This window comes from Eptesicus fuscus, chromosome 3 (assembly GCF_027574615.1).
Source record: "Eptesicus fuscus isolate TK198812 chromosome 3, DD_ASM_mEF_20220401, whole genome shotgun sequence".
Classification (NCBI taxonomy): Eukaryota; Metazoa; Chordata; class Mammalia; order Chiroptera; family Vespertilionidae; genus Eptesicus; species Eptesicus fuscus.
Window position 1 is genome coordinate 19,664,475 of NC_072475.1, and position 25,216 is coordinate 19,689,690.

The following is a 25,216-nucleotide window of genomic DNA, read 5'->3' on the forward strand; positions in this document are numbered from 1 at the left end:
GTTCAGTATCCAGAATTTCAGTGTTAACAATCCTATATAATAAAAGCCTAATATGCTAAGTGTCCAGTTGTCCAGTCATCCATTCAACCAATCAAAGCATTATATGCTAATGATATGCTAAGGCAGCTCAACCACTTGCTATGATGTGCACTGACCACCAGGGGACAGACAGTCAACCAGTCAACCAGTTGCTATAATGTGCACTGACCACCAGGGGGCAGACACTCTGATCGGTAAGTTAGCTTGCTGCTAGGGTCCGGCTGATCAGGACTGAGCGAGATGGGCCGGACATGCCCTGGAGCCCTCCTGCGGGCTCTCCCCAGCTGGCTACTTTGCATATTTTCTCTGTCGTGGGAGTTAACCTCCCGTGTCCCTCCCTGGCCCCGATCGTGCACCGGTGGGGTCCTTTAGCCTGGCCTGCACTCTCTCACAATCTGGGACCCCTTGGGGGATGTTAGAGAGCTGGTTTCAGCCCGATCCTGCAGGCCAGGCCGAGGGACCCCAGTGGTGTGTGAATTTGTGCACCGGGCCTCTAGTAACTTTATAAAACACGAGAGGCCCGGTGCATGAAATTCGTGCATGGGTAGGGTCCCTAGGCCTGGCTGGCAATCAGGGCCAATCTGTGGGGTGACCGGCGGGGCAATTGGGGGCCCCTGCTGGCACCCACCTTGGCCAGCCTGGTGCCGCCCACTTGCCAGTCCCGCCCCCCACCCTTGCAGCCACCAGTCGCCTCCCTCTGCAGGGTGACTGGCAGGGCAATTGGGGGCCCCCACTGGCACCCGCCTTGGCTGGCCTGGGGCCTGCAGGCTGGGGGCAGCTCCTGCATTGAGCATCTACCCCCTGGTGGTCGGTGCGCATCATAGTGACTGGTCATTCCAGCGGTCCTTCTGCAGTTCAGTTGATTTGCATATTAGGCTTTTATTATATAGGATAACTACCGCAAATAATGAGAATCGACAATAAATGCAAAATTCCTTGCTAGCTCTATTTGGATTTATTTCTTCTTATTCTACCCTTAGATACAGCAGAATTGATTTTAATTAGATGTAAAGGGGAAAAATTTCCCAGTAACGAAATAACTGAGGACCTTTTCACTCTCAAAAGGCATCCCAATTTGGAGGATAAATTACGTGGTGACGCCAGCCAGTTGTGAGAATGATTCTTAGTTACCACCAGCTAATTATCTAATCAGTAGTTACTTCTGAAAATATGAGTTGGGGTGATAAATTTCTTTTTTTCCTCTTCAAGATCCAAGTTGAAAAGTCCCTCCTCCTAGTTTTGGAAATGAGGAGGAACAGGTTGAGTATTCAGATGTGGCACGCAGCTGTGTGCCTTTCACTCATTTTGTTTCCTACTCTGTGAAAAAGAGCAGTGTGGCATCTAGTTCTGGGTGCTAGCAGAGAGAGGTTATGTCTTTCCCACTGGTCAGTTCTTCCCCTAGTGAAAACTTGTGGGAAACACTACTGCAGGGACTCTGTGAGAGCAGGGTTTTGTTAAGAAAGTTTCCATGAAACTCATCTTAAACTTTAACCCCACCCGAAGCGTCAGGGTGCCTGTGGACGCCATTGGACGGAAGCAGGTATAGACTGGTGACATGTCACTGCTCCTGAAGCATGACCAGGACCCTCCTTTCTCCTGGAGCTCTTTCGGAAAAGCATGGTTTGTCTTTCTAGCTGGGACGCTGTTAATGCCCACTGAGGAACAGAAATTGAGCAATACACTTTGAGGTGTCCTTCATTATGTTCATTCCCAGGTGAGTTTTTAAAAAATGTCTATTTTCAGAGCAGTTTTATGTTACAGCAAAAGTGAGTGTCATGTACGGATATTTCCCATATACTTCTTGACCTCCCACCAGCACAGCCCCTCTCACTATCAGCATCCCCATCGAGAGGTACATTTGTTGCAATGACTGAACCTACATTGACACATCATTGTCACCTGAAGTCCTAGTTTACGTTCCGGTTCACTCTTGGCGTTGTACACTCTGTGTGCTTTGACAGATGTGTAATGACATGGAGCCACCATGATAGTGGCATGCAGAATAGTTCCATTGCCCTAAAATTCCTCTGCGTAGTCTCTGTGTACTCACTGTGTATATGTAATCTATTCATCCCTCCCTCTCCCCAAGCTCCCGGCAACCACTGATCTTTTTACCAGCTCCATAATTTTGCCTTTAACAGCAGTGTTGAGTTCTTGGTGGTTATTTGCCCCACGTGCGTGCGCTGTGCCTTTTCAGATGGCTACAGGATGTCCAGAATCACTGCTGAACAGGCAGTTAGCTCTATTGGGGCAGTTCGAAAGGTGATGACATATTTGGGAGTGGTTGGCCTATAGATGGAATTTAAGTGGTGGTGCTGGAAAAAAGAACGGAGAGAGAGGAGAAAATGCTGAGTGCCAAGCCCTGGGGCCTTCCAACACTGAGAGCTTGGGAAGACGGGGGGGTGGGAGGAGAGGAACAAAGGAGTCTGAGAAGGAGCAGTGCGTGGGGCTGAGGAAGCATTCAAGATACCTTAAGAATGAGTTTCATCTGAGTGGAGCCCTTTTGAGGATTCGTATTTTGTGCATTGTCTGTGAGATACAGAGTTCTACACAGGAAGCAGTTGCAGGAGGGTTGCTTCTCTGTGGGGTCATTGGGTGAATGATACGCCTTCAGAACCCCTTTGTCTGGGCCGGACTTTCTTGACGTCAGAGGATGATCGGACCAATTGGCATCACCTCCAAACCGCATGGAGGGGTGAAGCGATTCGGCCTCAGTGGCCATGGTGCTGTTGCTGAAGTTCCGCGGTGGCCGTTGGACATCGATGTGTCTTCGTGGTTCCATTCGTTTTTCTGAATGAAGCACAGCTTGTGTTTCAAGACAGGATGGCCTAGGATCCAGATGTATATGTAGAAAAGGTACATTCTCCGGGACACATTTCCATCTCAAAATTGCCTTTTTTCTTCTACAAAATGAACCTTCCAAGGGTTGTTTTTGTTTGTTTTGTTTTGGTCATTGGTGGTTATTTAATTTACAAAATTATTAGTTTTAGAAAACATCTATTGCATAAAAGAAGGTACCTGTTTTTATAACTTTGCATGGCTGTTGTATAAGGGATAGACGGCGCTTTGCTAACATGGACTTGCAGTAAACTGCTTATAAGGCTCATAACTTAGCCTTTGTTCATACCCATTTTTACATATGCGGTAGCCAAAGTCAACACTGGAGAAACTGTTAGGGCTTTACAGCACAGTGTACTTATCATCAGAATACAGTGTGTTCAGCCAGGTGCTGTTAATACCCTCTTATGGCCTTAAATATGCCATTTCAAGAGAATTTATTAGTCAGGTTTCCATGGACTTTTTCCCCCCTCCTCCTCCAACCTCCCTAAAAATTCATTAGGGTCCTACCTTGGACTTTTGCCAGCATGCCATAAATAATTGGACTTAGCTTCTCACCTAGTTTTTTCTGGCTCAGATTATGAATATAAGTTGACGAGAATTTTTTACCGGTTTCAGTTCACCAAGATTGCATTAAAATTATGAAGAGATGGCTGGGTATAATTTTTCTTCCCTATATTCCTTCTGTAACTGAACTGTAAAAGTTCCCAATTAATTACAGTTCTTACAGAGATAGCAGTTATTGCAGCTTGCAAATCCCAAAGCCTTTATAGTGAAAGACACACATTTTACAGCCCTACATTTATTAAATCTGGATGCTAATTGCCGTAATTAATTCTTCCTCACAGTTTAAATAACATTTTGTAGGTTAATAAAACTTGTATTCCTTTTTTAAATATGTTTTTATTGATTTCTTTTTTTTAGATAGAGGGGAAGGGAGAGGGAGAGAGAGAGAGAGAGAGAGAGAGAGAGAGAGAGAGAGAGAGAAACATTGATTGACTCTTGCATGCCCCTCACTGGGTATTAAGCCCACAACCCGGGTATGTGCCCTGACGGAGAGTCGAACCGGCGACCTCTTGGTGCTTAGGATGACGCTCAACCAACTGAGCCACACCTTTGTGGGGACTAGAAATAGTGATTTCAGAAACCTTTCTGACTTGGATGGAAATTAGCATCTTCTCAAGTATTTCTTGGCTGCTTTGTCATTTGATGATGATGGTAATGATAACAACATCTACCACCATTTATTCAGCCCCATATGCCACATACTCTGCTAAGTTCTTGCTATGTTTTGTGCTTTTTAATCCTTGCCGAGACCTATGTAGGAGATAGTATTATATCTTTTTTAGCAGATGAGAAAGAGAGTTTAAGTTGCACTCACGTGGTAAATACGCACATACTAAGTGATAAGCCAGAATTCAGACCCAAATCGGACTTCAGAGCCTTCTCTAGCGGGGCCCAAATTCCAATCCCTGCCTTGGCAGCCAGGTCCCAGGATGGGTGTGAGATGGTTCTGCGTGGTGGGGTCACTATAAATGGGGGGTGGGGGGGGAGTGCAGCCCCAGCCACGGTGGCTGTTGTGGGAATATGAGCTCAGGGTTGTGATCTTCTGATATTTCAAGAAAAGTGGGAAATCTGGACATGTGGGCGTAGTCCCTTGATTTTTAAATGTTGGGAGCTCATTCAGGTTTGTAAAATACACGTGTGTAGGGCGGTCCCCTCAGCCACCTGTTTGAGAGCTCTGGTACTCATTGTGTTGGTTAGGTCATTTGGTCCAAATTAGCCTGACTTAATCCACGGGCCTGATGCCCAAGCACAAAGTCACACTCCTGAAGCTCCTCAGAGACCCCCTCTGTCCGTTTAGCAAGAGTCAAGAGGACCAAGCAGGGGAGAATGTTTTAACATATTCAAGCGAACGCTCTCCCTGGTCTTAGGGAAATGAAGCATCAGGACTTTCAAATACCTATACATCTCTCTCTCTAATATTATGTAATTTAGGCATTAATACACTTGTGTAATTTTAATCACACATGTTTATCTTTCTTTCAGCCCCGCCCTCTCTGTTAAAATTAGATGGGCACTCAGTTAAATAATAGTTCTTTGTCAAATTTTTGATATTAAAGAAAATAAAGGATAAGGTAGATTTGCTTTTTTAATGTTTATTTTATTTTTTAAATATAAATAATATATATATATATATATAGAGAGAGAGAGAGAGAGAGAGAGAGAGAGAGAGAGATTTCAGAGAGAAAGGGAGAGGGAGAGAGAGATAGGAACAGCAATGATGAGAATCATCGATCGCTGCCTCCTGCACGCCCCCTACTGGGGATCGATCCTGAAACCCCAGCATATGCCCTTGATCAGAATCAAACCCGGAACTCTTCTGCCAGCCAATGCTCTACCCACTGAGCAAAACCAGCTAGGGCTAGATTTGCTTTTTATAGTATTAACATTGAAGTAAAAGCAATGCTCTTTTTAAAAAAAAAAATGTATACTACATATCCACACTCATTTTCTCATATTTTTCCCCCGATTAAACAGTTAAGAAACTTGAGTTGGCTCCCAGGTATTATCTGGCAAGAAGATAAACTACAGTAAACTGAGAAATACTTAAATTAATATATATATAATGCACCTTGTAAAAGCACAGAAAAGAAAGATGGTGAAGGAAACTATTTCCATGCTGGATCTCCGGAGGTTTTAATATAGTGGCAGTGCCCTCAGTAGGAAGTCATGGTTTAGTAGTGAGGGGACCCCTGCCTATAATACTCTTAGCATCTTCTTTTTCAGACACTGAATTTACCACTCTGTGTCATAGGGTAGAGGGTCACGTTCCGGTTTGAAAGTCTAAGAAATAGTAATGGCATCCCTTTCCTCTTGTTTTTAAGTCTTTATAAGAGGCGATGATTAGATTTTTGACCTCTGTCCCTGCACCTGCAGCTACACTTAAACTGTCCAAGTACGACTTGGCCCGCACGTCTAACTCGGAGTGTGAAAGCTGCCTATCATAGGTCATTGCCACTGTTGTCTACCTGCGAGTTCAGCTGTCCATTAATTTCCCAAAGACATAAAGTACTTCCCTCTTTTTCTCTCTCTATTGTTTATCCTCACACAAACCTTAAAAAAAAAATCACAAAAAAGTAACAGGAATTAATATACAGAAACCTGAAGATTTGTAAACTAGAACAAAATGATATTTCTCAAAAGTTGAGCTTTTTAATTCCTAGAGATAAAATAGTAAAGATAAATTCTGCATGCTTTTTTATCAAGCTCGTATATCACTGATGACTGCCAATCATGTAACCTACAGATGACTTTTTGTTTCAGAGACCACTTCTCATGTAACAGTTCTTATAACTGAATTATGGTTTTTCCGCTGGCCAAAAAGAGGAAAGAAGCGAAAGAAAGAATTTATATTGTATGTTTTCCTTAGTTTTGTTTCAGAAAGAGGCCAATGGGTATTTATTTTGCATAGCTGTAATGAGTTCTAAGAAAAGCCCTTGGAAAAGCTTCTGCGGTTTAATGGAAAGACGTAGAAAAGCTCTTGGAAACCGTGAAACACTGTACACGGTCTAGTTAAGCTATCAGGTCTAATAACTAGTAACTGATTCTGGAGTTGAACTTCACGCTGGCCTTGTTCACACCGGTGCCAAGGCATTTTCGGTTCCTGATGTAGTATGGAAACTAGAGGAGCTGCTGACAACCTGAGCAGTCACGTGTGCAGCGGGACCTGGACCCCGCAGCCCCCTCGCTAGCAGCTCCCCTCCCCCACAGGTGCAGCCTCCTGCATTCTTTCTAAACTGGAGGCCGTCCCCTCATGAAGGGATCCACAGTGCAACTCTCCCTCGAGTAAACTAGAAGCAGGCCGTTTCTTTAGTTTTTCTCTGATTCCTGCAACTAGCTGGGAGTCAGCTCTGCCTCTGGCTGAAGTGAGGATGGAGACTATGGCTGGGAGCTATCTTTTTTGGAGCAATGACCAAATGCAATACATATAGGCCAAAGTCCAAATTAGCTTTTTGCAGGAGTTTCCACCACAACTATTAAGATGTCAATCAAAAAAAAAGAGAAGAAGAAGAAGAAAAAGAAGAAAAGGAAAGGAAAGCTAGAGAATGATGAAGTCCCTGCAAACTGTCAGTGGTCACATCTCTATAATCCAGCCACTATGTCAGGGAATGACACAGTTGTGGTGATCTAGTGTCAACATTCTCAGCAAGCAATAAAAGAGGATTCGGTACCGATGCGGTCCTTTTGCAGTATGTGGGTGCAGGCTTTATAACGCAGCCCAGAGCGCGGGCTGGGAAGGAACCAAGAGGAGGTGTGTGGTGCATCTGTGGGCTTTTCTTCGGGGAAGTTGTGTGGTTAGAAGCCAACAGTTAGGAATTTGGTTTGGACATCTGGGTCCCATGGATGGTTGCGAGGTAGGACCAGAGTTCTTAATGAGGTTTTGGTAGATTCTTTAAAAGTGGATTGGGCCCAGCTGGCCTGGCTCGGTGGTTGAGCATCGACCTATGAACCAGGAGGTCAGGGTCCTATTCCTGGTCGGGGCACATGGCTGGGTTGCAGGCTTGAACCCCAGTGTGGAGTGTGCAGGAGGCAGCCGATCAATGATTCTTTCTCATCATTGATGTTTCTCTCTCTCTCTCCCTCCCTCTTCGTCTTGAAAAAAAGAAAAGAAAAAAAAAGTGGATTGAAGCAGGAACAGGGGCAGGGGACACCACAAAGCGCAGAATACCATTACAGAGGAGAAGATGTATGTTTTGGGGCCAGGGTTTTGGTGGAGGAAAAGAAGGAAGAGGTGCGTGTATATAAAACAGAACACAAACCTTGGTGAAATGTGAGTGACATGGTTTATAAATTACTGACTGGCAGCAGGAAATGTAGATTTAAGAAGTACATATGCTATAGAGATTTCTCCAAAGGAGAACATGACATATTTTGTCATTCTAAATTCATTTATTAAAGTTAAAAGCTGCCATCGTCTTAGTTGTGGTGGGATGCTAGGTAAGATTTTTGGAACATGTTGACCCTTCTGGGCTAAATGGCCATCATTAGGCCTCTCTGACAGCCTATGGGAGGGCGTAAAAACAGACCTTTCTTAGCTTTCTATAAATGAAACCGTTCCTCTTTACTAGAGAATCTTGTATGGTGAAGAAGCTGAAGGCGGCCAGTTGTTGCTTGGGTTAAAGGCCTGTGCAGTGGGGCAGGGCTGCTTTGGTGGGGACATAGTGTCTCCAGGCCTCTGGTGTGACTAGGGAGATCTTGGCTGGATTCCCTCTCCCTGACCCTACAAAGATGCTTCACATTCCCACATCTCTCAGCCCTCCGGATCCGCAGAGCGGTTTCAGATTGCGTTCCAGGGGGCCCGGAATTCCCTGAAGGCATGTGAGGGGCAGCCAGTTTGGGTGTCAGGGAAGCCAAACAACTGGACTCTGGACCCCCTGCCCTTGCTTCAACCAGAACAGATCCTCTTCATCGTGTAAATCTTGGGCCTTTTCCTAAGAGTCACTTGAAAAGAGGTAAAATACATATACAATCCATTCTCTGGCAAAGCAGGAAAAGAGAGAGCTCGACACATGAACAGAATTGGTAGATCTCAGCTTTTACGCCTTCTGGCCATTTCCCAGGGGCTGTCCTTTTAATTGAAGAACTTTCTTAAGAGAATGATTGATATACCATGTAAATAACCCATTTAAGGTGTATCATTTAGTGAGATTTTAGTATATTTAAAGATCGAGCAAATATCACCAGCGTCAACTTTACAACATTTTCACTATCTCAAAAGGAAACACTCTGTGCATTAGTGCTCACTCCCCACTCCCCCCTAATCTCCCCAGTTCTGGGCAACCACCCATCTACTTCCTGTCTCTATGGATTTGACTATTCTGGACATTTCATATTAATGGAATCGTATAATACGTGGTCTTTTAGGACTAGCTTCTTTCACCGAGCATGATGTTTTCAAGGTTCATTGCTGTTGTAACACGTGTCAATACTTGATTTCTTTTCCTTGCTGGGTAATATTCCATTGTGTGACTGTGCCACATTTTACTTATCCATTCATTAGCTGGTGGAAATTAAGCAGTTTCTTCTTTGTGCTATTACAAGTTATGCTGCTGTGAACATTTGTGTACAGGTTCCTGTGCGAGCATGTGATTTCATCTCCCTTGGGGATATCCTAGGAGTAGGTCATGGGGCACTCAGTGTTTCACACTTTGAGGAACTGCCAGGCTGCTTTTCTCTCTCTCTTTTTAAAAAAAATATATATTTTATTGATTTTGTTACCGAGAGGAAGGGAGAGGGATAGAGAGTTAGAAACATCATTGAGAGAGAAACATCGATCAGCTGCTTCCTGCACGCCTCCTACTGGGGATGTGCCCGCAACCAAGGTCCACGCCCTTGACCGGAATCGAACCTGGGACCCTTGAGTCCGCAGGCCTTTGCTCAATCCACTGAGCCAAACCGGTCAGGGCCAGCCTGCTGTTCTCTTCAGTGGATTATGTGTGTGGATGTGTGGCTGGCCTCCTGGCCTTCTTCTCTGCCCCTCGGTTCAGCCGTCAGGCCTCTATCCTATCCCCCGTCCGAGCTCTAGAGTTACTTCCCTAAAATACGAGAAACCTCAGTGGCTCTCTGTTACTTTAAGGACGGAAAGGAAATAGCTTCACGTGGCACCGGGAGTTCTTCTCGGTCTAGGCCGAGGCTTGTTTGTCATTTCTTCTTACAGTCATTGCCCAGTTTTTCTGTATCTTTCTGTGGTAGGTGTTTTCATTACACAAAGCCAGTGGTTCTTAAACTTTCTTTGAGTCACGGACGCCTTTGAACACCTACCCTTAACAGACCCCGAAGTCCACCACACGTTCCTCGGACACACCTGTGAGTTCCCATCTTGGCTTCCATCACACCTCCCCCCCATTCCCTTTGTCCTCCTTGGCAGTCACCTAATGTGAAAGTGTCTTGCCTTTTAAAATGTCTTTTAGTGGACCTAGAAGCAAAACTGTTTTGTTCCATTTCACCGGTGGCGCTGAGAGGTTTTGTATGGTCTTCCATTCAGACCCTGGGGGAGTAGAACAGAGAGGGCTCCCCTCCCAGGAGCTAGTTTGTCAGTGCCATGAAGGCAGGGACTTTTGTTGGATTTGCTCTGGGTTTTATGTTCTGGATGCCTAGGATGAGCGTGGAACATGGCCATTGTTCAGTAAAAAGTCACTGAATGAATGAGTACAGAAGGGAGCTGGGTCTAGAATGTCCAGCCTTCTGGAACTGATGTACCTGTACAGTCCGACCCATGAGTAATCCAGGGGCTGGTGTGTAGGTACAAGATATTGGATATTGGGGAGTGAGCAGTAGGTTGGAAGAGAGAGAGAGAGAGAGAGAGAAGAGAGAGAGAGAGAGAAATCTAAAATGGATTAGGGGATGTATTAGTTTCCTATTGCTACTATAACAAATTACTATACTATACATTTAGCAGATTAAAACAACAATTATCTCTTAGAATCCTGAAGGTCAGAAATCTGAAGTCAATTTCAGATTGACTGGCATCAAGTGTTGGCAGAGCTGACTCCTAGGTCATAGGTCATCTGCATTCCGTGTCTTGTGACCCTTTCTTCCACCTTGAAAGCCAGCTGCATGCCATCTTCTTTGCTCTCTGATTCCTGCTTCCATCCTTACATCTTCTCTCTGATTCTGCTAAGAAAGACCCTGTGATTCCATTGGGCCCCCCTGGGTAACCTAGGAGGACTTTGCCAACTCAAGATCCTTAACCACATCGGCACAGCCACTTTTATCCTGTGAGACAACAAAGTCACAGATATGGACCTCTCCGGGGGCCATGATTTAGCCTCCCACAGGGGGCTCTAAAAATAAACATGATGCCCTTTGTGTTTTGGCCAAGTGTGTCTGTGCCTTGCCTGGCCTAAAGCCTCTTCATTGTGACATGACTTTTCCTTCCCCATGACTGGGAGGCCAAGGCCAAGAGCAGTGTTTACATGCGAAGAAATGTTCCACCACTTCTTGGCAGAAAATCGTTCGTTTGCACTGGTTCATTACTTTCCCATCTGTAACTCACGGAGGAGGTACCAACACATGGGACCTAAAAGGGACCGAGCTTGATCTTCCTCTAATTTTGTCATTGATCAGTACCTATTAAGCATTTTTTTAAAGTTGAAGAGAAAGTGTATGCCTGTGATTTTTAAGAGGATTTGGTTTATGGCAGAATTAATGGATGGAAGCAGAGGAGCTTGACTGGCTGCCCTTGAACAGAGTGGACTGGAAAAGCAAGAAAGCCTCCTGGCATTCCTTAAAAGACATGCGAGTGGTGTGAATTCATGTAGGAGAGACAGGCATTTTTATTGCACTTGAAATGATAATTAATGTTAATGAGCCTGTACCATGTGTCAGACGGTGTGCTAAGCACTTAAGATGTTTTAATTCATTCAGTCATCGTGAGAGCCATATGAGGTCATACCATTATTACTATTCCCATTTTACAAATGAGGAACTAGGGCATGGAGACATTAAGCAAGTTGCCTAAGGTTACACGGCTAATAAAAGAGGGGGCTGGGATTTGAACCCAGGCCATCTGGCTCCCGAGTTTGTACCCATGGCCAATATCCTGCATACATTTTCCAGAGGTGTGATGTAATGGTACACCATTAGCCTTGCTGCAGGAGGTGCAATGTGAAATGGACTTCATCTGGAAGTGTATTCACTTATAGTTATTATTAATCTAATCATGAGATAAGAGATCACATACCACTGAAGTCGAAGGAGAGCATGAAGTTGGGAAAGACAGCGTGGGAAGCCTGCTCTTTGGAATTGTGGAGGTGATGGAGCCTTAGTAATCACCCCTTCTCTCTTTTTTCTCCCTTCATCTTCATGCTCCCCTACCCATTGTCTTGTCGGATCTTTTCTTGCTGATGGTTTCCCTCTCACTATTTGTCTATCATCTTTCTTGGGCTAATTACTGAAGGTTGGCCAAGTCTTCTCCACTCAGTTGTTTGTTAAACATTTTCAATTACAGTGTGCTTTCAATATTATTTTGTATTGTTTCAGGTGTATGGCATAGTGGTTCGATAATCATATAGTTTACAAAGTGTTCCCCTCAATTTTTCCAGTACCCACCTGGCATTATACATAGTTATTCCAATATTATTGACTGTAGTCCTTATGCTGTACTTGACATCCCCATGACTGTTTTGTAAGTACCAATTTGTACTTCTTAATGCTTAACCTCTTTCATCCAGTCCCCCAAACCCCTTCCCTTCTGGCACCATCCGGTCTGTTCTCTGTCTATGAGTCTGTTTCTGTTTTGTTTGTTTGTTTATTTTGCTCTTTAGATTCCACATTTAAGTGAAATCATATGGTATTTGTCTTTCTCTGTCTGATTTATCTCATTGAGCATAATACCCTCTAGGTCCATCCATGCTGTCACAAATGGTAAGATTTCATTCTTTATTATGGTCAGTAAATGAAGCAACAGAAATTTATCATTGCACCACATGCACTTAAAACCAGGGTAAGAACTTGTTTACCCCATTGATCTTCGTCTTCTGTACTTGGCTAAGCAGTATTAATAATCATCTGAAGAGACAGTATTTCATAAATCCCTGATGAAAGTTGAAGCAGCGGGTTGTGTGAAAAGGGCAGACCAGAGCCAGATGCTGGGTAAACTGAAGCAGGTTTGAAAAACGTCAGAGAAGACATGAAATTCTGGTTCTCTTGTGCAAACATCATCTCTTTTTAAGAATATTATGGAAACTGACTTCCGGAGTTTTCAAAATTCAGAATTCGGTCCCCTCCCCCTTTTTATGAAATTGATGGGAGCCATAGAAAGCATTCTTTTCTTTTAAGAAAATAACTTTCTTTGGACATATTTAATAAAGAAAAACTGAGATACAAAGATTTGGGGCTTACTTTAAATCTTATCCTTCTTTGTGGATTGAATTCTGACTTGAAATATCACGGAGCTACCTAAAAAGGATCTGGAAATAGTGCCTGAAGAGAAACGTGTCTTCCCTGTGCTGATGTTATTCCAGAATGACCCACCCACAATAGGAAACGGGCCTTGAGCATGAGAAGACTTTTTTTGTTTTACTTGACTTTGTTCCAGTAGTCCATAAATTTATTCTCCATGCTGTTTCCAAGCAGCAACCAAGAATCCACATTTTCCTGGTTTGTTTATAATTTATAATTTAGACTTCAACTGCATCCACAAAAGGCTCAAGGCAAGCTTGCAGTAAATGACATGCACACAATGAGGCTGTTGATGTGGGAAACAGAAAACAAGGCGGGGATGAAGGGAGACAACCTGCCCAGCCACTTCTGGTGAAGTTACTATGAATGAGGGTTACACACAGCAATACCCTTTCATTAGGCCAAGGTCACAGGGTCACTGAATTGGTTATGTCATTATCATCTAATAGTTCTTCAGAAGTCATAAACCTTGGTTAGGTTTTGAGTTTTTAAAGAAGTTTTGCCAGGCAATGCATTAGCAAATCTTGAGATTCCACGCCTTGTATTTAGGATTTCACATAAGCACTCAGCTTCCATATTTGCCAACAGCAGAGCCATTCAGTGCCACCTCACCTCAGCCTAGCCCCATCGTGAGGACCCTGATAATTTATGGTAGTTATTAATCAGGCCGAATAGACACTTGCTTCATACCATCGCTCACTGTTCCTTGGGAGAGGGGCAAGGAGGAGGGATAGGTATCTAGTATTGACTCATTCAACACAATTATTGAGGGCTTGTTCTTTGCTCGGTCCTGGAGAGCCAGTGGTGAACAGTGCATGCTTGGTTTCATTCCTCATGGTCATATATAAAAGTAGGGGTGGAGAGGATTTTCTGTTGGCTGTAAATTAATAGTTGTGCTCAAATAAAAAATAATTAAAAGCCGTAAAACTGTTCATAATAACCCCGAGCATCCCAGGCCCATGCAGACTTTCATCTGTCCTAAGGCCATTTTGATAAGAGTGCTTCCTGGCATACATTGACGTTGTCCTCATTTCTGGGAGAAATTCAAATATGGATGAATGCATGTGAGCAGCATTGAAGCAAAAAGAACCAAGTATGCAAAAGGTTACCATGGGAACAAGCCCCTTTCACTCCAGTTTATTTTGTGTGGCAGACTCAGATGGTAATTTAAATTCTCATTTTGAGGAAAAACTCAGTCTTAAGGTACTCAAATCTCAAGGACTTGAAAAACATTGTTTTCCTATCTTTGTAGGGTCCTGTTTATATTTCTTCTGGCTTCTGCATTATCACTGAGAAGGAAGGACTAAGGGCACCAGAACCTTAACTGATACAGCCCTATCTTGGGGCACTTAGCTCTGTCTTCTTTCTGCCGCTCCCTTCCCTGGACCACTGCTCCGCCTTCCTCCTTTGGGATTTGCTGGGAGCCTTGAACTGAAGGTGTCTGTGAGGAGGGAGCCGAATTTAAACCTTATGAAGCTCTGTGTTTTGTGGTAGTAAGGGTAAGAAGACCCTTAGTTTATCTCTTTCACCTCAATCTCTTCTTTCATGTGTCCAGGCTGATCTTTAACGGCATGATAAGAATCTTTGAACAAAAACCATCCTAGAGATTTGAAAGATCAAACAGTAGCTATCAGAATGGGAAGGAGGGCTACCAGGACATTTTTGTTCAGAATAAGGTGTTGTTGTTTTTTCACATTCCCAAACACTTTTAATTTCAACCCTTACCCCCTTGTTATCAATCCAGAAATACAATTTCAGAAGAAAAAGTAAAACTAGGTTGTGAGGAGACGTACAGTCTGTTAAGAGAGAAAGCTGGTGAGATCTTTTCCTGGTCGGGATGTAGGGTATACTCATTCAGAAAGAGCAGTTCTGTATTTTTGTCGAGTTAACATTTCCTGTCAGTGTTAGTCTGGGGAAAATTTCATAGATGAGCTTCATCTTACTCATCATCCATGTTGATTGATCTGATACAGCTGTGTGGAGTGCAAATCCTGCAGCTGGGCAGAGTGCCACACTCGGTTGGTGATGCCTGCCACAGGTTAGAGGTGGTACTCTAGCCATGCGTTTGCTATTCCTGATCCAGTGTACTCAAAGAAATTCAAAAATATTGATGCTGATCTTGAGTGTCAACCTGACCATCAAAAAAAAAAAACAAAAAAACAAAAAAAGAAAAAAACACAAAAACCCCAGACAAACGAGCCCCAAGCCTCACGCACAGCAGAATATAAATTCATTTTGGTCGAGGACAGAACGTTCTGTTGCTGTTCTGTTGGGAAAGTGTTTCTAGCAGCACATAGTTCGCTGCCACTTATCTGGACGATTTCTTTGTTTAGTGGAGATATTTTCTTATATAACAGCAACTTAGACATGTGAAACCTGCTCGGTATGTTTCACGGCTCCAGCACAAGTGAACCTGACCCTGTCTGGTGGAAACTGCAACCTCGGAGACTGACAGCTCATTTACGGGAGGAAGAAGTCCAGGACCGACTTGAGTGTGCTTTAGGCAGATGGATATTGATGAGGAAAAAGTACCTTGAAAGGATGCCATTCTGAGAAGGGTGCAGGGCAGTGCTGATTATAACCAGAGCCCTACTTTCTCTGCCTCCCTAGCTACAGAGCTGAGTGCCCGAGGGGATGTTGGGGGGGGGGGGAGGGGAGGGCCTTAGCCATCCTGGAATCCTCCCTAAATCTGGTGGGGGAAGGGCTGGTCTACCCAGTTTTTCAGTAAGTGCAGCTGGCATTGAAGACATTTGGGCTGGATTGGGTCTCATTCTAGTGACCTTACTTGACAGGATTGTAAAAGTTTGTGCTGGGAGTTTGTATCTTCACTGGGAGCCCAGCTTGTGGTCAATAAATATCCGCTGACTTGATTAGAGTAGAGCAAGATAGAGACTGACCAATTTGTGGGTGTTGCATTTTTTGTAAAATAGCAATAGGACAAAATTCCTTGAACAGGTTCCATCTTTATACTTTCCTGTTTATAACACAAACTTGATTCATTCAGTCAAATAGTTGACTGTCTCCCATGTTCCAGGTACTGTGTGGCCAGGATCTGGGTATACAGTGTTGTACAAAACAGGCATGGCCCCTGCCCTCTAAACCTTGCTAAGAGAGACAAATGCAAACAAATTCGTAGTATCATTAATGATAATCACAGTAAAGATACAAAAGTATTAGTATAGGGGTTTATAAAGACATAAAATAAGGCCACAGGAGTCAGAGAGAGCTTCTTGGAGGAGACGGAATAGAATCCAAGATTTGAAGGATGAATGGGACAAAGAGGAGGGCAGCAGGGAACAGGGAGGGCCCAAATGAATGACTCCCAGGGCTTCCCAGGGTACCTGCAATCCCATAACTGCTCACACTGTGTTGAACACATCACCAGCCATGACCATCTGATTGTTTTCCCAGGGGCTCACCTGTTGACTCCTCTGCTGTCTGCTGGTCTTGCCGTAGCATAAATCCACTGCGCACGTCTTTCCTGTTGACATCCATAATTTACTTGCTGAGATGATGCAACAGCTGGTCTTCTTGGAAACGAATAGTATTTCTTTTTCCGTTCAGCAGTTAATCTTCTTGCTGGATGTCCAGTTTGAGGGCTGGCCAGTCGTAACAGACAGGCAATAGCAGCAGGCACCTGTGAGCAGAGGCCAGAGGTGTTCACCGGCTCTGGACTCAGGCTCTGGCTCTGGGTTCAAACTGAGGCTCAGTTGTTACACATTTTGACGTTAAGGCCCCATAGCCTTGATTTTCTTATCTGTAAAATGGGTATAAAGGCCATCTCATCAAGTAGGCTTGAGGAGTAAAGTTAAATGAGATAATGTATGGGAAGCATGTAGCACTGTGCTTGGCACATGAATGTTGGTTATAATTACTGATGATTTGCTCCTGGACATTCACTTAAACCTGCCATCCTGTGCTAGGCAAATGGAAGGAGATTTCGTTGGTTGACTAATTAAAACAGACTTGTTGTTTGTATTAAATAAGTCTTCATCTCCTCTGTAGATTGGTGGGTTTACCATACAGGCATCAAGAGCTATCAGGAACGTTCATATCTGAGGTGTCAATTACATTGCCAGTTGAATTTTAAGACGGCTGTTAGTAATGGTATGGGGGCATTTATACCTCACATTTGTAGGTCTTTTCTGCCTATTCCATCAGAGAGAAAACGATGTTAACAAAACAACCTGCCCTGAGTGTATCAGAAGCAGCTACCTCACGGATTGTTGACTTTGTTTCTCCCCCCAAAATGCAGTGCCACATTTAAGACCATCCCTTGATAAAGCAACCACAAAACGCCTGAAGAAAATACAGCCCCTGCAGTTCTAGGAACTAGTAGAGGGGAGGTTGTAAACCATGAGCAAGCTCTTCAAACATGGACTTGTAGTTATCATCTTGAAGCCCCGCCCCCTGGGAGGCCTCCCTGGCGTTCTGGGTGCTCTGACTGTGGTCTGCTCAGCCACGGAGCTCACCTGATGCTCAGCCACGGAGCTCACCTGAGCAGGCTGCAGTCATTGGAAGCTCTCATTTGAAGGTGGGGTGTGATTGTGCTGGCGGTGGTGAGTCAGCAGTCAAACTGGGCTCACTTGGGTGCCCGGTTAGGAGGCAGTGTTTTCAGGAAGCCTTCTCTAGTTATCGGAGGTTTCTCGAAATCTAGACTTCCGAGATGAGATTAGGATTTTGGTAGGGAAAAAAAAAAAAGAGAGAGAGAGAGAGCGAGGTTGTCTACATGATTCGTTGTAAACATGGTGATCTTGGTAATGCTACAAAGGGGAAATAAGGAATGTATTGTCCCAGAAAAAAAAAAAATGTATAGCGCTGAAATATATTTCCATTAAAAAGTTGTCCTTCAAATAAGCCAAATAACTTCACAAAATGCTTTAATAACTTTTGCGTCAGATTTTATATGAACCAGCAGCATTCTTGGTTATGGGAATAATACCTCATTCTTCAGTAATACTTTCTTGGTCTTTTTGTAGCTCCACTCAGGAAAATATGCAAATTTGCCAAAATAACCAACAGATAATTTACCACAGAAAGCTTTAAATTGTATATTAATTGTGCAAATGTCAAAATAAAGGACAAGTGGCTTAGTTTATATTTAATCAAAGTAAGTAGCATAAACAAATATATCATCAGTGCTTTGTTTTTAATCTTGTACTTTGGCAAACCTTTTAACTGTGATAAGTGAATTTTCCTTTCATTGGGAAAAGCCAAGTTACTGTTTTTTTTGGTTCTATAGCTGCATTCTTTCTGATTGTAACAGTTAGCTAAAGACAAGAAACTAAAGGATATTTGCCTCTAAGATATTTATTTCTTAGATTTACATGATAATGACCTTGTGCGCGGTTTCTTGTTTTTTTTCCATTTTCTTTGAACATTTTCTTCAACGCTGCATGGAATTAAAATAAAGTACAAAAATTTTGCATTTATATGAAAACCATCTAAAAGTGAACTAGACTTCACTACATACTATCTAGAATTGCTGGGGCTCAGAATTCTCCCAGATGTGTGTTTTCAGCTGTCCATTTCACATCTCCAAGACAAAGTTAAACTGTGCTTCCTTCTTGCTTCTCCCCTCTTCTCCTCATTCCCTGTTAATGACTCACCTTGATGCCCAGGTAGAAACCTTAACTAGAAATCCCAGCACCTTCCCTGACTTCTCCATCTAATGAGTTTCTCCATTCTATTAACTTCCCCTCCAAATCCTTACCCTAATCTGTGTCCTCTCTTGAATTTCCCACTGCCAGGCTTTATCGTCACTTGCCCAAATTTGCCACCTCACTGGCCTGCTTGTGGTCTGTCTCCCCCCACTTGTAATCCATCCCTCCACTGTCCCACTCTTCCCTGTCTGGTTGGGTATTGACTGGCCTCCACACCTCCAGCAGATTCTCATTGTCCACAGAGGAAGCCCAAACTCCCTCAGCCTACAGTCAAACCTTTGCCATCAAGCTCTGACCTGCTTTTCAGCCCTCATTCTCTGCCCCTGCTCCTCCTGCGGTCCACACCTCAGTCTCACTCACCGGCCCACGTTTTCTCGCATGAGATTCATGTCTGGGCCCACATAGTTTCTCCAGCCCACAGTGCTGTGTCCCCAGTGCTCCCTGGAATGACATCCTTATCACTGAGGACCCGCCTCCTGTTGACTGTCAGTCACTCTGCCTTCAGCACTTTTCATTGTGTGCCTCTGTTACAGACCTTGTGTTGTAATTAACTGCTCCATGCCTCCCGTGGGCCACTCAGGAGGGAAGGCTTATTTCTTACTCACCTTTCATTTAATGAAATAATTTCCCCTTGACAATAACTCAGCAGCTCCTCTATTACTTCTTGGTATCCTACTATCTTTTCTTGATATACAGTGATATTGGCACAGAGACAGTGAGGTTGAAATTTCATCTCTAGGTAGATACCTAACCCAAAGATTTGAAAACAGGGACTCAAATGGATACTTCTATGCTAATGTTCATAGCAGCATTATTCACAATGGCCAAAAGTGGAAACTACCCAAGTGTCTGTCAACAAATGAATGGATAAACAATAATAGTATATGCATCTAAAGGAGTATTATTGAGCCATAAAGAGGAATAAAGTTCTGATGCATGCCTCAATATGGTTGAACTTAGAAAACATTACACTAGCCCAGCCACTGTATCTCAGTGGTTGAGTGTTGACCTATGAACCAGGAGGTCACGGTTCAATTCCCGGTCAGGGCACATGCCCAGGTTTCGGGCTCAAACCCCAGTGTAGGGCATGCAGGGGGCAGCCAATCAATAATTCTCTCTCATTATTGACGTTTCTCTCTCTCTCTCCCTCTCCCTTCCTCTCAGAAATCAATAAAAATATATCTTTTTTTTTAAAGAAAATATTACACTAAATGAAATAAGCCAGACAAAAAGCACAAGTATTATAGGATTCCACTTATATGAACTATCTAGAATAGTCACATTCATGGAGACAGAAGGTAGGTTAGAGGTTATCAGAGGCTGGGGAGAGAGGGAAATGGGAGTTATTGCTTAATGGGCGTAGCCTTTCTGTTTAGGGTGATGAAAATACTTTAGAAATAGATCAATGTGGTTGCACAACATTGTGAATGTAATTAACACTATTGAATTGTACACTAAAAAATGTTTAAAATGACCAATTTCATGTTATATATATTTTACCATAATAAAACATATATATATAGTTCATGTAATTAAAAAACTACTACCAACACCCTTATGCACATCCTATATAATAAAACCCTAATATGCAAATCTGACCGAATGGCAGAATGATCGGTCGCTATGACGCATACTGACCACCAGGGGTCAGACTCTCAATGCAGGAGCTGCCCCCTGGTGGTCAGTATGCTCCCACAGGGGGAGCGCTGCTCAGCCAGAAGCCGGGCTCACGGCTGGCAAGTGTAGTGGCAGTCGGACATCCCCCAAGGGCTCCCAGACTGCAAGATGGCGCAGGCTGGGCTGAGGGACACCCCCTCCCCCGAGTGCAAGAATTTTGTGCACCAGGCCTCTAATCCTATCTAATAATAGACAAATATGCAAATTGACTGCACCTTTGCTACACCCAAGCCACGCCCACCAACAATCAGGACGAATATGCAAATTACCCCAACAAAGATGGCGGCTAATTTGCATATCAACACAGCATAGAAAGAAACCAAGAGATGCAGAAGGGAGCAAAGCTGCAGAGAAGCAAGCAAGCCGGGGGGAGGAGAAGGGAGGAGCGGAGGCGGGGCCGGGGGAGAAGGGAGGAGCAGAGGTGGGCCGGGGGAGAAGGAAGGAGAGCGGGCTGGCGGAGAAGGCGGGGCGGGGGAGAAGGGAGGAGTGGAGGCGGGGCCGGGGGAGAAGGGAAGAGCGGAGGCGGGGCCAGGGGAGAAGGAAGGAGAGCGGGCTGGCGAAGAAGTTAGAAAAGCAGGGGGGCTGGCGGAGAACTCGGGGCGGGGGACAAGGGAGGAGAGCAGGCAGGGCGGGGTAGAGTGCAGCAGGAAACCCTATTGCAGGATTTTTCCTGCAACGGGAACGCTAGTATGTTATAAGCAAGAATGTTATCTTTCTATATCATCTATGTCTATCATTCTTATCTTCCGAATATATCTTAACTTCCTTGAAGTCAGAGACCTGTCTATATAGAAAATATCATTTAAGAAACATAGCTTTGGAGTTTGGAGTGGTTGTTAATGAAATTGCTGAAACTCTCCGGCCGGGGATTATTTTATTTGAATATTAAAAGACTCAATCCTGACAAAGTAATATGAAGCTGTTGACTGGGTTTTGGAGTCTTCCGGTGTGTTGTCTGGCCTACTGTCTAAGGATTGTGCATATTAACCCCGATACCACTGAAAAGAAAGGCAAATAGTCCAGCAAAGTTTTCCCTTTTGCTGTTTTAAACCAGGGACTTGGATGAGTAGGCCAATTATAATCTGTGGCTAGGATTTAGATTGATTATTTTCTCTAAGTCCTTTTCAAAGGAAATACAAATGTAGGGGCTTCCTCAAAGTAGATGATGATTTGCCTCTTCTAGGAAGTTCAAATGGATTTGTCTTTTAAGCTCTTACAGAAACTTTAAAAAATAGATAATGATGACAAGCTGATAATATAGTTCATACTAAAATGAGTTTTATGTACATGTAAATATATAAAAACAAAGCTTCTTAATGTCGTTTGTTTTATTTCTGAATGCCAGGATTTTGTATGAAAACAACAGAGATAGAAATGTGAGGAAATGTTAGACCGTATTTACTATTATCTTGTATACATTTCTGTTGTCTCATTCACTGTCAGCCTTGAATTTTGTGTGATGGAGTCCAGCCAGCTGACTGGTAAGGAGCAGTGAATGATGTGCTAAATGCTAAAGAACTTATTGAAAACGAAATTTCCCTCCTTTTACTGTTCCAGAAGAAATCATTAGAAATTATTGTTGATGTCACCTTCATCACATTCTTTGGGGAAATGATTAGGTCCTTGTGGGATAGTTATTTCTAATAGATTTCCCTACCACTTTAAATTTGGACAGTAAGTGGGCTCCAGGGCAGTTCTCTAATTTTAGAATTCACTCGAGTCATTTGGAGATCTTGCTAAAATGCAGGTCCAGATTGGTGGAGGTGGGTGATGAGGTTGTGCGTTTCTGATATGCTCTTAGATGACACCAATGCGGCTGGTCCATGGACAACATTTTGAGCAGCAACACTGGGTAGAAACCTATGTCAAATACCTGATTTTGATGTTCTGTTAACATTGGATGCAATCTTTGGTTGCCAGATAAAACACAAGATGCCCATGCAATACTTGACACATAGTTTACTAAAAAATTATTCATTATTTATCAGAAATTTAATTTTAACTGAACTGGACACAATATATGCACATACAAATGCACACCCACTCTTAAGTCTGGCAACTTGAAATTGCAATCTAACTAATATATGAAGATACTGAATGTCATACATAATATTAGATTTAAAATAATATGATTACTTTTATTTTGAGAGAAAGGACACATAGAATTGAGTTAATTTCATGCTTGGTTTTAAAGTACTTCATTAGATGTTGTACTCATATGCTTTTCAGTATAATAAAATATGCAAGCATCAGTCTCTTCTTCTTCCTCCAATATATAGGGCATTCTTGAAAAGTGGTGAAATTTGTATATTCTAAAATATACCTGAAAGCATAGAAATGAACTGGATTATCAGTAAAACCAACTACTTGAAGTTATAAGGTATTAATATGACAGCTTTAAATGTAGAGGATTTTTATAGTTTTTGGCTTCTGCTTTTTGCGTTGGTGCTGGTACTGTTGATATTTTCAAACCCTGTATAAAAGCATCACATGAGATAATCTGTTATTAAAGCATATGGAAGAAAGCATAAATACTTTTCTTTGTTTTCTTTTTGTTTTTTCTTTCAGATTCTTTACAGAGTTGGAAGCAAGACATCAGAATAATATCTTCATAGATGACATAAGTGACATTGTGGAAAAGCACACGGCATCCACATTTGACCCATATGTGAAATACTGTACAAACGAAGTCTACCAACAGCGAACACTGCAGAAATTGTTGTAAGCTATGTTAAATAGTACAGTTTTAATTATCCGGCCTTGTTTTAATTAGCTCACATTGATTGAAATTAATTAATCTCTTAAATCAATTCTTTGTGATGGAGTCCGGCCAGCTAACTGGTAAAGGGCAGTGACTGACATGCTTGATGCTAAAGAACTGATTGAAAACAAAATTTCCCTTGTAACTGTTCCAGAAGTCAGCATTAGAAATTATTGATTTCGTCTTCATTGCATTTTTGGGGAAAATGATTAGGTCCTCATGGGACAGTTATTTCTAATAGATGGGCTATATCCCAGGGACAGATGTTTAAGAGGATTGCTTTCAGGGTGAGTGTGTCCTAGTAGAAAAATCTAGTCTCTGGAGAATTTTCTTTCTAAAGCAATTATGAAATTACTAGAGGCTCGATGCACACAGATTCGTGCAAGAATGGGCCTTCCTTCCCCTGGCTGCCGGCACTACCTTTGCTTCGGCCCGGAGCCGCCTTTCCGCCTTCCCACACAGCCCAGAGGCCCGGAGCAGCTGGGGCAGTGCAGAACACCTGTGTCCCGCCCCTGGCCACTCAGTGCCTGCGTATGCAAATTGACCCACCATCTTTGTTGGGTTAATTTGCATACTCACTCCTGATTGGCTAGTGGGCATTGTGAAGGTACGGTCAATTTGCATCTTTCTCTTTTATTAGTGTAGACTAGAGGCCCGGGGCACAAAATTCGTGCACGGAGAGGGGGTTGTCCCTCAGCCCAGCCTGTACCCTCTCCAATCTGGAACATCCCTCTCACAATCCAGGACTGCTGGCTCCCAACTGCTTGCCTGCCTGCCTTCCTGATTGCCCCTAACCGCTTCTGCCTGCCAGCCTGATCACCCCCTAACCACTCTGCTGCCAGTCTGTTTGCCCCCAACTTCCCTCCTCTGCCGGCCTGGTCACCCCTAACTGCCCTCTCCTGCAGGGTTGATCACCTCCAACTGCCCTCCTTTGCAGGCCTGGTCCCTCTCAACTGCCCTCCCTTGCAGGCCAGGTGCCTCCCAACTGCCCTCTCCTGCTGGCCATTTTGTGGTGGCCATCTTGTGTCCACATGGAGGCAGGATCTTTGACCACATGGGGGCAGCTATATTGTGTGTTGCAGTGATGATCAATCTGCATATTACTCTTTTATTAGATAGGATAGAGGCCTGGTACAGGGGTGGGGGCTAGCTGGTTTGCCCTGAAGGGTGTCCGAATCAGATGGGGGTTCCCTTGGGGTGTGGGGCGGCCTGAGCGAGGGGCCTGTGGTGGTTTGCAGGCAGGCCACGCCTCCTGGCAACCCAAGCGGAGGCCCTGGTATCTGGAATTTATTTATCTTCTACAATTGAAACTTTGTAGCCTTGAACGGAGCCAAGCCTGCTGCTCCCTCCGCTGCCGGCAGCCATTTGTGTTGGGGTTATAATTGAAACTTTGTTGTCTTAAGCAGTTGGGCCCAGCCAGGGTGTGTGGAAAGCTTTGCTTCCCCTGTTGCCGGCTGCAACCCTGGCCTGCTCTCTCAAGCTCCATTCTGCCGCCATTTCTGTTTGAATTTGTTTACCTTCTATAATTGAAACTTTGTAGCTTGAGTGGAGGCTTAGGCCTGGCAAGGGCAGGCGGAAAGCTTGGCTTCCTCTGTTACCTAGGAAACCTTGCTCTCTGTGGCTGTAGCCATCTTGGTTTGGATTAATTTGCATACTCGCTCTGATTGGATGGTGGGCGTGGCTTGTGGGCCTGGCTTGTGGGTGTCTCAGAGGTATGGTCAATTTGCATATTTGTCTATTATTAGATAGGATAGTTTCTTGTTTTCCTTGTTTTTGTTTTTAATTGTTGTGATGATTATTCCAACCTTCCCCCCCTCACACACACACCCCTTCTCTAAGACTTTAACTGGCCATTAAGTAGTTTGCCTGAGGCCAAGAGAGAGTTTTTGAGGATGCTGAATAATTAGTGCCAGGATCCAGTTTTCTCTAGGACTCTAATCTTCTTCCATTCAAATGACAGCTCTGTTTCTATTAAGTTATTGGTAGGAATTGCTGATTTCCCCTTTGGGTAATCTGAGAAGCAAAGGTCTGAAAGAAACTATGGGAGGGAGGGAGTTCTTAAAGACTTTGGTTATGAAACAAAAAACAATTAAGCTTTAAACTTCTCTCCACACCTTTTCTCTTTGTCCTACTTAGGTTGCTGTAAGTTTTCGTGTGGTATATTCCATCTCTGTCCATGAGAGAGTCAGCAGTTGTTCAGTAATGTCTATATTGTTCTATTTTCGGGGGCTTGTTTATCACAAGTAGCTGCATTTGTGCATTGCTGTAAACT

General features: G+C 43.6%; 1 protein-coding gene across 1 annotated transcript in view; it reads left to right on the plus strand.

Annotated features, from left to right (window-relative positions):
- The window catches only part of ARHGEF26 (Rho guanine nucleotide exchange factor 26), a 113,905-nt gene that overhangs the window by 46,351 nt on the left and 42,338 nt on the right, over positions 1–25,216 (plus strand). The window contains exon 6 of the mRNA XM_008142209.3: positions 22,752–22,904. Coding sequence (XP_008140431.2) covers positions 22,752–22,904 — 153 coding nt within the window. The remainder of the gene's footprint in view (positions 1–22,751; positions 22,905–25,216) is intronic.